Here is a 14,876-nt window from a genome sequence, read left to right as displayed (position 1 = left end):
GGGTGTACATGAGAATAACAGCGCCCTCTTGATAATGATCATATATTTCTGGTCGGGTTTTAAAAGAGGAGGTAAATCTTACTGAGGGACAGAGCTGACGACCCTGATAAAAAAAAGAAAAAGTTCCTCGTAATTCTACAATAAAAAGTATTTGGTACAAAACAGCTTGAAAATACCTCCACTTAAATATTCAAATCTTCGACGTCAGTTTGCTTACCAAAAACATCACTTAACCAGAATTATCTATAACTCATTTTCGCTTATGTCTGCTAAAACCTGCCGTGCATTGATAAAAACATGTGTTATCAGCGACACCCAGTGCTAAAATTTGCATGCAGGTAAAATATTCGTGAGCTTTTCACGTTGACGGTTTTATGCCGACACACGCGCGGTTGATGCGATACGAGGAATGCTGGGGCGAATACTCCGCGATCCGATCGTTGTTCGAGGGGCTAATAGACGCTGCTGAGTAGCTACCATAACGTAAAACAATATATCATTTATTATACCTATAGGTAAAACTTTAAATATGAAAATGAGCGCTATTAAAGTTTTACCTATAGGTATAAATGAAAATGAACTCTATTACATATTTATTATTCAAAATCATCACTTAAAAGTTAATTCTACCAATCAACCTGAGGAAACAATACAAAATTAGCTTCTTTCTGTTTCGCAGCAGGAGATTATAATATTGCCACAGTACATGTAGGTACTCGTACCCAGACCATAACACATCGAGACAGTACCTATCGCTGCAAAAAGTCGCAGTATGTAAATGGCCTAAAGTACGGCGCTGATTTAATTTGTTACATATCGGGTGCACACCGCGGGCGAATGTAGGGCAGTAAATATTGCCTATTCTCATGCAGATGCACGGGAAAACTATTTTACCAGTGCAATTCGTTGATTGCAGTCTGAAACCGTGCGTCCACTATAGAATATACCGCTGTGTACCTAGTTACTATAAATATTATTGTATTATATTTTTGTATAGAGTGGTCCGGAAAAATAGTAACAGGGAATATCTGTACAAGATTATTAAAACAACAGTTTGTGAATCTTAATTGCAAACATAATGGACTTTACAATTATGTAGGGATTAGGTCACGTTCAGAATATAATAATTGTTTTGATCTACACTATAATCTTATCGATGAGTTTCTATTCGACAGTTTTAGATTTAATTTGCCTTTTTTTTTTGTTCTGAAATACTTACTCTTAAGAGGGAAGAATAGCTTTTTGAATCTAATGAAGTAACGGTAATTTTTCTTTGAAATTTAATATCGTGAGAAAGCTGTTTTCAGTAACTAAATTTTAACAAATCACTTTGATTTTGATGTCGATCACTTCAGCATAATATATTCTAGGTTTATAAGTTTTGCTTATTTGACAAAACAAATTAGGTTTTGCATATTTTGACAAAAAAAGGAAAACCTATAAACCTATTTTCATTTTGTCAATAACATACTAAAAACTCATGGAGAATGGAGAATATTAGAAGTGGAAAAAACGTTTTCTCTTTTTGTATGGACGATCACGTTAAAGAATGCTTTCATTCAACTATTTCTGTTGATTCGGAGAACCTTTGCTTACTGTAATTCGAGATGTATTTAAATATTTGGCAACTGAAACTTATATGTATTTTTAATAATATATGACTCGGTCATTTGATGTAACTCGTGCACCTGTTCTTTAATTTATATCAAAAAACTAGAGAGTTATTATCATTTTAAACTATTACGACATAGAAAAAGTTTCGTTGCTACTTTTTTTCCGGTCCACTCGCACTCCATAGTATATTGTATGGTTTTAACGGGATATGGTTTTATCGATACTACTTACCTGTACTCAATTTCTTTTTACTACTTAAATATGCGTTCGATTAGTCGTTAAGTCGTTTAAAAATAAAATTGGTATGCTTAAAGTATTTCCTCACTGGTAAATATTTTTTTCTAAGTTTTATTCGACTGATAAAACAGGTGCAAGCACTTAGCCGTCTGTTGGGAGCAGAACCTTCCGGTTGAAATTTACAACAGAAAATTTTAGTGCGGTTGTAAATGTTGTATTTATATACGTGTCTTGCTCTAATGTGATAGCTTTTAGAAACAAAACCTGCAGATAGATAAATAAACTTCGCTTATCTATAGGGCAGCTATTTCCAGACCTACGCGGTCGGTACATGGAATGATGACCAACATTAGCATCAACTTATTCTTATACTATAGATTTTTGGTGGACCCCCATTAACCTATCACAAATTACCACCTAACTACCTAACACTCGTATATTGCATAAATAAGTGAAACATTAAATAATAAATTGTTTATCTACTTTTGTCATAAAACAAGCATCATGTTGTTTAAGAGTGATCGCAGGAACTACAATAAACTTGAACTCGATTTTGAAAATGAGGTCTTGTGTTCCGTTGAAGTTGTAAAATTTCTTGGAGTCTATATTGATCAATTTCTTAATTGGAAGCAGGAACTAGAGCAAATAGATAAATCAATTAGTTCCGCCTGTTACGCTTTAAGGAGCCTAAGAGAATTAATCGGGATAGACCAATTAAAGGCAGTATATTATGCCTTAGTTGATTCCAAACTAAGGTATAGTATAAAATTCTGGGGAGCTACTTATGATTATAATATAAAAAAGGCTTTCTTACTTCAAAAAAGAGCACTTAGAATAATGGTGCGGAAACCCCAGTGGGTGTCCTGTAAAGATTTTTTTTAAAAACTAGAAATTCTTACTGTGCCAAGTCTATACATTTTAATACTATGTACAGATTTAGTCAAATCTCTGACAACAAGCGAAACAGAGGATGCTAGGATGCGTAGATTGGCAACAAGGACAAAGAACCTAAACCGCCCTTTTACTCCTAAGATTAAACTAGCAGAATATTGTGCTCGCTATCAAGCTGTTAAAGTTTTTAATAAATTACCGGTTGAGCTCAAATCTATTTGTGACCCCGATACATTTAAAATCAAGCTACGTGCGTTTTTACTTCAGAAATGTTTTTATACTATTGAAGAATTATTTTATCATGACTTAGGGAATTAAATTTTTATTTATTTATTTATTTTAATTGCTGACATAAATGTTTGTATTTTTGCGCCTTTTTGGAAATTTTCACATAATAATATTTAATTTTTTCTTGTCTTTTTACTTGTTCACTTTTTTATTTTATTTATTTTACTAGGTGACATTTTTTTTTCTCTTAATTTATAATTTATTTTCTTATTCTGACATGTTACAATTTTTTTTTTTTTTTCTTAATTAATTTTTAAATGATATTATTTGATTAATTTTTCTTCTTACTTGTTGATATTTTTAGTTTTTTTTTCTTCTAATATTTTTAATATTTTAATGACAATTTTTTTTTAAATTACTATTCATGTTTTATTTTTATTTTTGGGCTACCTATTTGAGCGGGCGATATATTTGAATTAGTTTTAATATTTATTTTTATGATGTTTGTTTTTGAAATATTTTTTGTATGCATGTGCCTAGATTTAAGATTTTTCAAACACAATGTAATATTGTTATTGAATAAAAAATGATGATGATGATGATGATGTCATGCGACTAAATAATTTGTTGCAGTGGTGCGTGGATCGAGTCTGTGAACCAATGCCAGGTCATGGGATCAGAAGTGAGGACACAGTAGAACCACCGGAACAGCCTCACTGGGAGGAGTGGGGGGCATGGAGCACGTGCAACGCTGACTGCGGTTATGGGCTGCGAACCAGGTCGCGGCGATGCTGGTACAAAGGGTACGGTATTATTGATACATGCTAGTCTAGTTCAGTCTTGGTCGAGATCGAAGATCGACAGGAATAGAAGGATTGGGGCCAGAGAAGTGCGCTACAAGTCACGGACGAGGTCAAAGTTCAAGGGGTATTTACGATCTGAAAAAGTTTTTTTTTTTGTGTTTTTAATGTCAACACATTGAGGAAGTGACCCGTTTAAATTTTTAACTTCGACAAAATAAAGACCGCCCTAATAGGCAATCATTTAACCGTATTAAATAAAATATGAGATAATGGCGTCATTAAAACAGTTTACCAATGTTCTTTTAAGAACTTCTCACGAATAAAACTAACAATGACGCGAGTCAATAAAAACTTCTTTGTGAACTAGCACTTGTTTCGAGAATAAGTTGAAAAGTTACAGTCAATGTGCGTTGAGTTTTTCGATCTCAGTGAAAATTGTTTTATACTGGAGCCGTATTCGCGCGTCAATTTAATAATAATATTTTGTGAATTCAAGATGAATTTCAGAAAAGTTATAATTTCAGACAAATCAAATTGAGTTATTGTGGCTATCGCCAATGCTGTAGATGTTAGTTTAAATCCAACCTCAGGTATTGGAGGCCTTATTTATTATATAATCATCTATGTATATCAATGTACCTTATAGTCCAAAGGAATATATTCACAAATGTACATTTTACAGTTACTCGGTATTGAATTTAAGATCTTACTTTATAAAGATTTTGGCGATGTCAGTGTGGTACATCCCCTTACTCCCATAGAAAAGTCGTTCCGTATGACATTTAAAAACTTCATTCTCTAAAAAAAATCATTCTTTCAAAGTAGGTAACAGTACATGTATTGTACTTCCAAACATTTGGCTGACAAAAATAAATTTTCGATATGATGTATTGAGAAACGCATATCCAATATCTCATAATAAGACTGTTTACAGGTATTCAGTACTCGAAGCGAGACGACAAAGAGCGTAGTTTTTGTAGAAATAGAAAAAAAGGCTTTCAAATACTGTTGTTGTTAACTCTAAAAATGTTTATGCGAGTCTATGTGTAGAATACAATAGTATATGCATAATTTGCACAATGAATACCTTTGAGAAAATCGAATAGCGAATTACAAAATGATTCAGTAGACGCAATATTCATGCAATTAATTGCGTAACATTTCAAGTCAGTGTATTTTATAGGTTTTTTTATTTTATTTCTGGTATTTACCTTATGGAATATATGGTGTAGGCAGCACCAGGCAGGAGAAGATGTATAATGAGGTTAAGAGGGAAGAATAACTTTGCGAATAGTTTTTCATTCTGTCAATAAGATACGAAAAAATCATGGAGATTGGAAAATGTTAAAGAAGTGGAAAAACGTTTTCTCTTTTTGTATGGATGATCACGTGGTACACTTCCCTCTTAACTTTCCATAGCATAAATCGAAAACACCTTATTAATTCTACTCATCTTACCTATCCGGGTGTTAATTTAGTGTACATAATTGGAAATATCTATTGGTTATAAGAAACTGTGTAACAATCCTTGTAAACTATATTTGATTTAAGGGAGGTATCAGAGAGCGCGTGCGAGGGCGGTGCATCTCAGGTGGCTACGTGCTGGGCTGGAAGCCCTTGCGCAGCTGTGCGCGACGCGCGCTCCGACTGGTGCCGCCGCCGGCGTGGCTCGCTCATACCACACATACACACCGACGGTATGTCTGTCTGTAGTCAGGGGAGACATCACAGGTGCCGACGTGCTGGGCCGACAGCACTTGCGTAGCTGTGCGCGACGCACGCTCCGACTGGTGCCGCCGCCGGCGTGGCTCGCTCATACCACACATACACACCGACGGTATGTCTGTCTGTACTCTGTAGTCAGGGGAGACGTCACAGGTGCCGACGCGACGTGCTGGGCCGACAGCACTTGCGCAGCTGTGCGCTCCGACTGGTGCCGCCGCCGGCATGGCTCGATCATACTTCATATACACACCGACGACGGTATGTCTGTCTGTAGTCAGGGGAGACGTCACAGGTGCCGACGTGCTGGGCCGGCAGCACTTGCGCAGCTGTGCGCGACGCGCGCTCCGACTGGTGCCTCCACCGGCGCGGCTCGCTCATACCTCACATATACACCGACGGTATGTCTGTCTGTAGTCAGGGGAGATGTCACAGGTGCCGACGTGCTGGGCCGGCAGCACTTGCAAAGCTGTGCGCGACGCGCGCTCCGACTGCTGCCTCCACCGGCGCGGCTCGCTCATACCTCACATACACACCGACGGTATGTCTGTCTGAAGTCAGGGGAGACGTCACAGGTGCCGACGGGCTGGGCCGGCAGCACTTGCGCAGCTGTGCGCGACGCGCGCTCCGACTGGTGCCTCCACCGGCGCGGCTCGCTCATACCTCACATACACACCGACGGTATGTCTGTCTGTAGTCAGGGGAGATGTCACTGGTGCCGACGTGCTGGGCCGGCAGCACTTGCGCAGCTGTGCGCGACGCGCGCTCCGACTGGTGCCGCCGCCGGCATGGCTCGCTCATACCTCACATACACAGCGACGGTATGTCTGTCTGTAGTCAGGGGAGACGTCACAGGTGCCGACGTGCTGGGCCGGCAGCACTTGCGCAGCAGTACGCGACGCGCGCTCCGATTGGTGCCGCCGCCGGCGCCGGCGCTCATTCCCCACATACACACCGACGGTACGTCTGCCTATAGTCACACGACATGCTTTGCCTAATAAAGTCATTTTGAGGTATAATGATAATAAAGGTTGGCTAGGTATGTACAGCTAACTACGGACCTACGGACGTAAATAATTATCTAATTAGGGCGGCACATTATGCAACCATACTCGTAAATTATACCCCAAACCATCTAGAAAATTCCAATTCCTAGGTACAGTCAAATGTAAAATTATGGGCCCACGCAACTTACTCAAAAATATGTGCCATTATGCCATATCTCTTAATTCGCCGACATACGAGCCCTGGGACATATTTTTGAGCAATTTGTATGCACCCATATTTTTACACTTGACTATACACCTACCATCAAAACAAATAGCTTCAAAAAATAAGGTAATCCTATATTAAATGCTGGCAACGCACTTACAACCCCACTGGTGTTGCGGGTGTCCACTGGCGATTATAATCGCTTACCACCAGGCGATTCATCTGCTCGTCTGCCTCCTAAAACATAAAAAAAACACAACACAATAAATTTTATAAAGGTATGGTCACTTCCGACGTACGAGTAAATGATTCACATCCAGCACACAAAAGCTCCACTGTCCTGTTATTTTGATTCACACACAACAAACAATAGCGCTTTATTATATTAAGCTCTTTAATCATTTTAATTTTGTGAAGTAAACAATGATAATAACGCTTTAAACACATTACGGAGCCCGATAACATACCATGCATGATCACCCCTTAATTAAGTTGTAATTTGGTTCGACGAAGGCTAAAGATTCAGTAAAAAATACTATAGTCTACTCATACGTAACAAATATCATTATTCGTTATATTTACTGATCGTGCAGTTCAATGCATTTACAAATATCAATTTTAATAACGGAATTTCTGATTTTTCAGATAGGTACCTATTTTAATTTCATGACAGCTCGTGATTATGCTGACATCCGTTATCACACTAGATTATTGAATCTGAGAATAAATGTGGTATTTGATAAAGTTCAGAATTCCACAGCACAGAATGCCTAAATAAATATTACTCTCTTTTGAATTTCAGGCATCTAGAATTCCAAAGTAGGTATTATAGGTACTGAAATATGGAAATACATTAATTAAACAAAATACTTAACAAATATAATATTATACATTGAAGAATATATAGAATATAAATAAATTACTAATTGTTTAAGTCTACGGTACGATAAAACATTCAGTCTAAATTAACGTGTAACAAACCTAAGCAATTATTACTTCTAACACGTGTTGTACTCACACATGAACACGACCCTTGGATATAGCGTTGCTAAGCAACTGTATGTAAGGTATACGAGGGTGCTTAGTGTTTAGTGCGAGCTCACAAATCTGCTACTTGCGTTTATAATTCGTTTTTTAGCATTAGAAAAACGGTAAACAATCTTGAGGTGTCTTTTATTGAAAAACACTTTTGAAAAATAAGTCACAGCAAATATGTAATAATCATATGTACGGTCACGTCTGAAAATATCGATAATAAAACAATGCCAAAAATATGTACACAGTGTAGTGTATACATATTTTAGGCACATTTTTCGTACCGTTATGTTCAGACGTGACTGTACCTGTAGCATAAATATATGATAATTTTTGGTTTCATAAGTACCCAATAGTTAATTATTTTTAAAGCGTTTTCCAATAAAAATACACATCAAGATTGTTTACCCTTTCTCTAATGCTAAAAAATTAAGTAGGCATAGTAGGAAATATGAACCCTCACTAAATAATTGATGAGTAAGTAAACAGGTTCCAAGGGGAAGCCGAAAGGTATCGTGTGACCAATTCCGAGTAGTTATTAGGAAAGGATTTTTTTCCATTTCTTGTTTGAATAATTTACATGAATATTTACGTATCTTTTGTTTGTGCGTAGAGTCTCAACAATGTGAAATGTGGTGTGTGGACTACACGGGAGGAGAACCCTCTAGCTACGGCTCTCTGCCAGATGCCACGCCTTGCAGCTACGACAGACCCTACGATCTTTGTTACCAGGTATATCATAAGGCCGGTCAATAAGGCCCAATTAAGAAACTGAGAAGCACTAGAGAAATTCTCTCTTGCGGCTCGATGGTTCAAATCTTACGGAATCTGATACTGATAACTATGCGTCGAGCTCTCAACTGTATCAACCCGCAACAGTAGCATAAAGCCGCCCATATATATATATAAAGCGCAAACGCATTACCTTGGGCGATAATGTAAAAGATAGCCGAAGGCAAAACAAGTACTAAATCTGAGACTTCCCTTCCCATTTGGGCTGTAGGGTATATACATTTTACGTGGCCAGGACAGTTCATTATCTGCCTGCATAATTGGCAGTTAATGTTATTTGCTGGCATGTCACAAAATAAAAGCGATTTCACATAATTAATTGTTTTGAGTTTTTCAGGGGGCTTGTGTAAAAGGCCAGTGCAACCCGTCGGACTCGACCTGCAACTGGTGTCCTGACGGCTACTGCAGCAACAACACACATCTTTACCATAGACAACTGGGCAAAGGTAAATAAGTTATATTATTTAATTACATTGTTTCCCAACGAAGGGCACATAATAGAGGTAAGTAATAAAAGGACTTTCATGATTTAATTTTCAAAAATACGGCTGCTCTCGGCATGCCGACATTTACAGCCTGGAGTAATTACGTTCGAACTCGCGCCGTATAGACGGAGACCTAGCCCTTGAAAATAGCCGACGATTTTAAGAGCAACGAAGCTAAACAGTTTGCTTTATTATTCTTATTACTCCAGGCAACTGGCAGCTGTTCATCGGGGGAGATCAGAAAATGCAGGCCACTTGAAGGATGCAAGTTTTAGAGTTCTGTACTCGTAGTACTGAATTACTCATGTCTTTAATTCGAATACAACATTGCGAGGCGTTTCTATTGGACGTGAGGGCCAGGTGACGTCTGAAGTTATTCATAGTCGTCGCCTTCTGTTTTTGTTTCCGTAATAATGCCCAATGTTGTTTATTCTATTTTAAGTAAAATATAGGACCTAGCCTGTATAAATGAGAATTTTTCAGCTACTTCGTGTACGTTGGCATTTTTTTATCACTGTTGAAAAGTTTTGTAGGCCTGTCACTCTGACCTCCACTTATAAACTTCTGCCAGACGCCCGGATTAGTAATAAAGGTAGTAGAGTAAGCTAAGTAAAACCTGGCCAGTAATATATGATCACGCGCCATATTGCGGAATTTCATTAGAACTAAATTTTTTATACTAAACTGAACTGTCACCTGATACATGAGAATGGCAGCGCCAGCGCCCTCTTGACAATGATCATATATTTGTGGTCGGGCTTTAGATAGGTTTTGTTGCTCTGAAGATCGTTGACCATTTTCCAGAGCTAGCTCTTGGTCTACTATCTCGTTAGCCCGTCGTTCGTTCTAATTAGGTGATGAAACGTGGCTACCTTTCGGCCCTAGTGGCTATCGTTCTTTGAGCAGTCCCTATGGCAACCCACTCCTAATATCTCGACGACGCTGATCCCCTGCGAATCTCTTCATAATAATACGTTTACGCAGATTTTTCGACCGCATACATAAAATTACTGACAAATATTATAAGTGTTTGTTGTAATGTACGAGTATTTTTGTAGTCATACTATCTAAAAACATACTATGTACTATTTTAAACGCCATGATTGCGGGCCTGAGAGCTGTCTGCTGCTGCGAGTACTTTTTTTTAAATTTGTTTTCAAAAAAGTTTGATACATTTTAAACTTATGTTAGGTTCGCCAAACTTCCGTTTAACGGCAAAATGAGGAACTCATTTTCAACGTTAGTACCTTTATCTAAATTATATGATTAACTTATAATACTAAGGTTAATACATAATTATATCATATTAACACAGTATAAGTTGTTGTAGTATATTTACCTATCCTAATTAATTTTTGATTTAAAGATGTTTTTACTAGCACATTCGTCTTCTATTGATAACTTATTAAATATTTGCGGTGTGATATACTCGTAGCTACGCGTCCTTTTACCATAGTAGTTGCTAGCGGTTGGTTCCACGTATTTACGACGCTTTAACCCTCTTGGCGCTCGGGTATATACTCGCAGAGTTTTAAATTTGGGATTATTTAATTTAACTTTATCATGCACTGGCAGGATGTTCAATTTCTTAAATAAGACCGTGTAATCGTTAATACAGTTTTTTTATCTATTATATTTTTAATATCCGCAGTTGTAAGTTTAATATTTTGTCCAAAGACGTTTTGAACGTGCATCCATAAGCTATTAAACCGTATCCAATCACAGCGTCTGCCAGTGCATGGTATAACATTCGTAATATTTTACTATTAACTATATATTTTAAACTAATAACTTTACACAGTATAGATCTTAGTACATAAAGCATCCATGTGTATTTTCCAGTTAATGTGTTTATCTATACTTAGGCCTAGGTTTTAAATTTATCTACTACTTTTATTAATTTACATTTACAATGTCGCTTCTCGAATTGTATGAGTAGAAATTTGGTTTATCGGTGTTCAATATTAAACCGTTATCGTGAGACCATTTGAATACATTTTCATTATATTGAGACATTTTTGTTACGAGCAATTTGTACAGTATAAGGGTAGTATAGTCATCTATGGGCAGGGACACCCCAGTACCAGCTTCTGCCTCTGGACCGCATCCAACGAAGAGCGATTCGATATGTCGACTACCAGCGTATTTCGGATCGGCTTGACTCCTTGGCGCTGCGTAGAGAGCTTGGTACTCCGAGGATTTGTTCGGATTAATCCCTGCCGCTTCTTTTCGCCATGGCCCTACGCGACAAAACTTCCATCTTCATCACTTAGATGGTTGGCATCATCAACTGTGCGTTTCTCCAGAAACTTCCTGCCTCGCACAGCTAAACTGTGTAATGAACTGCCGCCTGTAGTTTTTGCAGACCGATACGATCTTCAAGAAAAGAATGTACTCCCATCTTAAAGGCCGGCAACGCACTTACAACCCCTCTGGTGTTGCAGGTGTCCATGGGCGGCGGTAATCGCTTACTATCAGGTGATCCGTCTGCTCGTTTGCCTCCTGTATCATAAAAAGAAAATTGCACACATTTTGAAAACACATCTACGCACCGCGACCACTTTTTGTATAGGTACTATGATATGTATCAATTTTTATTTACATGCCTCCATACTTCGTGATGCATGTCTAAATAAATAAATAAAAGTCGGGTTAGTTACACCGTGTATGTATAGTTTGTATAGTTCTTATCTACATAATTAATAATAATATGTCTACCTTATCTTATGTATAAAATCCAATGACACCTTTCTACCCTCAGCCCTCACACCAGTCTTGCCCTTGAGCCATCCTAGATGTCGCTTTTTGTAGGGACCGATCTTGTGGGGGCGAGACACCGTCTGCCTGAAATAAAATTGTATACTATTTTATTACACAGGCGTCCGGTTTTGTATCATATAGCCCATTATTTAGTCCATCGCTTTCACCGAATAGCCTAGTCCATTTTAGACTTCATCAACTCTCAATAGTTATTACACCTTGGCGGGTGCTACTCTGTGTGCGTCCCATGACACGGGCTGCATCTGCTTGGTGTACTCCTTACATTTCATTAAAGTGTCAATTTTTTTTTATATTATTATTTAAATTAGTTACACAGCATTACAGTATTACTACTAAGGCACTGCGAACTACAAAACATATTTTTAAAAAAATACAAAGATACGAGATAAAACAAATAATAACAAATACAAAAAATGCCTCTAGGTGTTAGCTTCAGCTCCCTGCACGCCTCCCAAAGTTCTGAAACACCATTGTTCCGTGATGGGAAGACATATACAGGATGTTTATGTAGTCACCTGCAATAATTTACGGGGTAAATAAATAGGTCATACTGACTGAGCAACTTTTACTATGAGACCAACCCAGAAACCTCAAAAAATTGGCTGTTTCATACATTTTAGCTGTCTGACTGCTGTTTTTTCGCAATTTCAGGATTGGTCCCATAGTAAAAGTTGTTCAAATATTCAGCCCGTAAATTATTGCAGATGACTACACCATGCTTAAATGCCTAAATCAAACATAAAAACTGTTTTTTTAACCATACTCGACATCATCATCATAATGTTGTTATTTTTCTTTTCTTATTTGTAAAAAACTACTAAAAGGTCAACTCAAATTGTCGGTTGGTCCACATTGTCGGTTGTCGATAAGATTTATTTTAAATTGAAACTTTATGGCAATAGCGCCCTATTGACAACCGACAATAAGCAGCCATTTGGTTGAGTATAGCACACTTGTAGATATGAGAATAAAAGTAAAAAAAAAAAAAAAAACATTAAAACAAACTGTACAATATCTGTCTTTTCAAACCTCATATTTTTTGGCAGAAGTCGTAACTCGTTGCAGATACTTGTATTTTCCAGTTTGTATAGCAAAAGTCGTTTGTAGCCCATTGTTATATTGGCTTCATAGACAAATGGTAACATTTTTAAAAATCATACCTACGATCGACGAACATTTAGGGTCACATTCAGAAACGAAAATTCAATACTAGTATCTATTAGTAGGTAGTGTATTCGTAGCTGCTCTCTAGAATGAGGGATAATCACATTGTATTGTAATAGTATCTACTAGCGATTTTTATCATTTTATCATTCTCCCATCGCGCTCCGAAAGCGTTCATCCCTTTTGCTTTTAAACCTACTTGAGAGAGAGCGTAATATTCTATGTCAGCGATAAACATTAAGGTAATGGCCTGAACTCAAACCGTTTTACCTCCGGCAGCGTATTTCTGTGCTGAATCGATTGGTCGTCTGCCTTTACGAGGGCAATAGGGTTAAAATTTCCATAATCTATTTTGTTTTTCTATAAAGTATTGATCAAAATACAACTTTTAACGATTTAGTGGTTAAACAATAGTATCAGCAATTCTGAACGCACTTTAATTTTTATTTTAAGGGTCTCGATTAAACAATCAATTGAAGTTATTTATTTCCATATTAGGTGTCTCACTAAAATAAAATTCGATTTATTTCTGTGTTTTATTGCGATGATTAAAGTTCCTTAAGGAAACGAGACAAAAAGTGATGAAGAAGGATTACATTTTTTATCAAGTTTTATTTTTTCCTTCTAATGTGTTCTCATTGCCGACATGAAAAGTCGTGTGTACGACACGAGATCAAAGATATTTACATCTCGTGCGCTTTAGAGTCCCTTGATACGCTCAAGATTTTAAATAATAGCATCTTTCGCTCGCACGGGACTGAAAATAATCACTAAAAGAAAAATCAAACTTAGCTCTGTTTTTGTACAAATAACTATATTACTGACTACTTAGCTAGATCTATATTATCCTTGACAATCTAAGCATATTTGACTTTGCTAAATCGAAAATAGTCTACTCGAGCGTAAATCGATATTTATATCATCCTAATTATTCAACAGGCTGGACACGGATAACCATGGTCCCGCACGAGGCGAACAAGCTCTCCATCCACATCGCCACACCGGTTCCGCTTTCCATAGCCATCAGGGAACGCAAGCGCGACAAACACATTCTAGAGCTACGCAAACATTCCAAGCGGGTCGAGCTTGAACAACAGCACAATTACCTCAAATACGACCCGAATGTGCCGCAGAATTTGCAGATAATAGACCTGGATAGTAACGTGATAGATATAAAAGAGGATCGCTTCGGCTGGGAGGGACAGGTTGTCGCCGCGAGTAGTCTCTTGCGATGGACTCAGACGGACGCTGATGTGCATATATCGGCTCAGTCGCCTCTGCAGACTGATCTGATGATTATGGTGAGTACCTGATATTATTTCCAGCAGCATTTTTACACATTCCGAATTCTTAAAACGTTAAAAACAAGAAGGTGGGTTAAAAAGTAATGTGAAAGATGGCTTCGACAGTAAAATTTGTCGAAGCTCTCCTCGTTAGGTCATTCCCCTTTTACAGTACCACATCGAAAGGCCTTTAAAAGTTTCAGGAACGAGTGTATATTTTTCACTTTAGGTACAATCACGTCTGAAAATATCGATATGAAAAATGTGCCAAAAATATGTATACACTACCTTAATATATGGGCAATACAGTCGTCAACTTTTTTCGTATCGATGATTTCAGACGTGACCGTACTATCTTTCACATTACTTTTTGACCCACCTTCTTGTTTGTTTATTTTTTCATTATTTCATAGTTGCCTATATATTACAATACAACTCAGTACTTTCTAAAGAAGAGACACTTTCCATATAAAGGCCTGTCAAGCTCGCACAGTGACATTGACAACCGGCTTTATGCATTGGCGGGACACCAATATAATGATGCGCGTGCAATAGAGATAGCAACAGACGGGTCAATGTACGAATATCTATGTGAAAAACATCTCTGCTTTACATAACTGTGATCAAAA

At 37.6% G+C, this 14,876-nt stretch overlaps 1 protein-coding gene across 1 annotated transcript in view; it reads left to right on the top strand.

The window, feature by feature from the left end:
• Positions 1-14,876, top strand: part of LOC133520547 (A disintegrin and metalloproteinase with thrombospondin motifs 1-like) — a 67,794-nt gene that overhangs the window by 40,149 nt on the left and 12,769 nt on the right. The window contains exons 8-12 of the mRNA XM_061855028.1: positions 3,604-3,773; positions 5,325-5,470; positions 8,356-8,474; positions 8,872-8,980; positions 13,904-14,265. Of these exons, the coding sequence (XP_061711012.1) occupies positions 3,604-3,773; positions 5,325-5,470; positions 8,356-8,474; positions 8,872-8,980; positions 13,904-14,265 (906 nt within the window). The remainder of the gene's footprint in view (positions 1-3,603; positions 3,774-5,324; positions 5,471-8,355; positions 8,475-8,871; positions 8,981-13,903; positions 14,266-14,876) is intronic.

This window comes from Cydia pomonella, chromosome 8, assembly GCF_033807575.1.
Source record: "Cydia pomonella isolate Wapato2018A chromosome 8, ilCydPomo1, whole genome shotgun sequence".
Lineage (NCBI taxonomy): Eukaryota > Metazoa > Arthropoda > Insecta > Lepidoptera > Tortricidae > Cydia > Cydia pomonella.
Note: the sequence above shows the minus strand (reverse complement) of the source record. Positions and strands in the feature narration are given on the sequence as shown.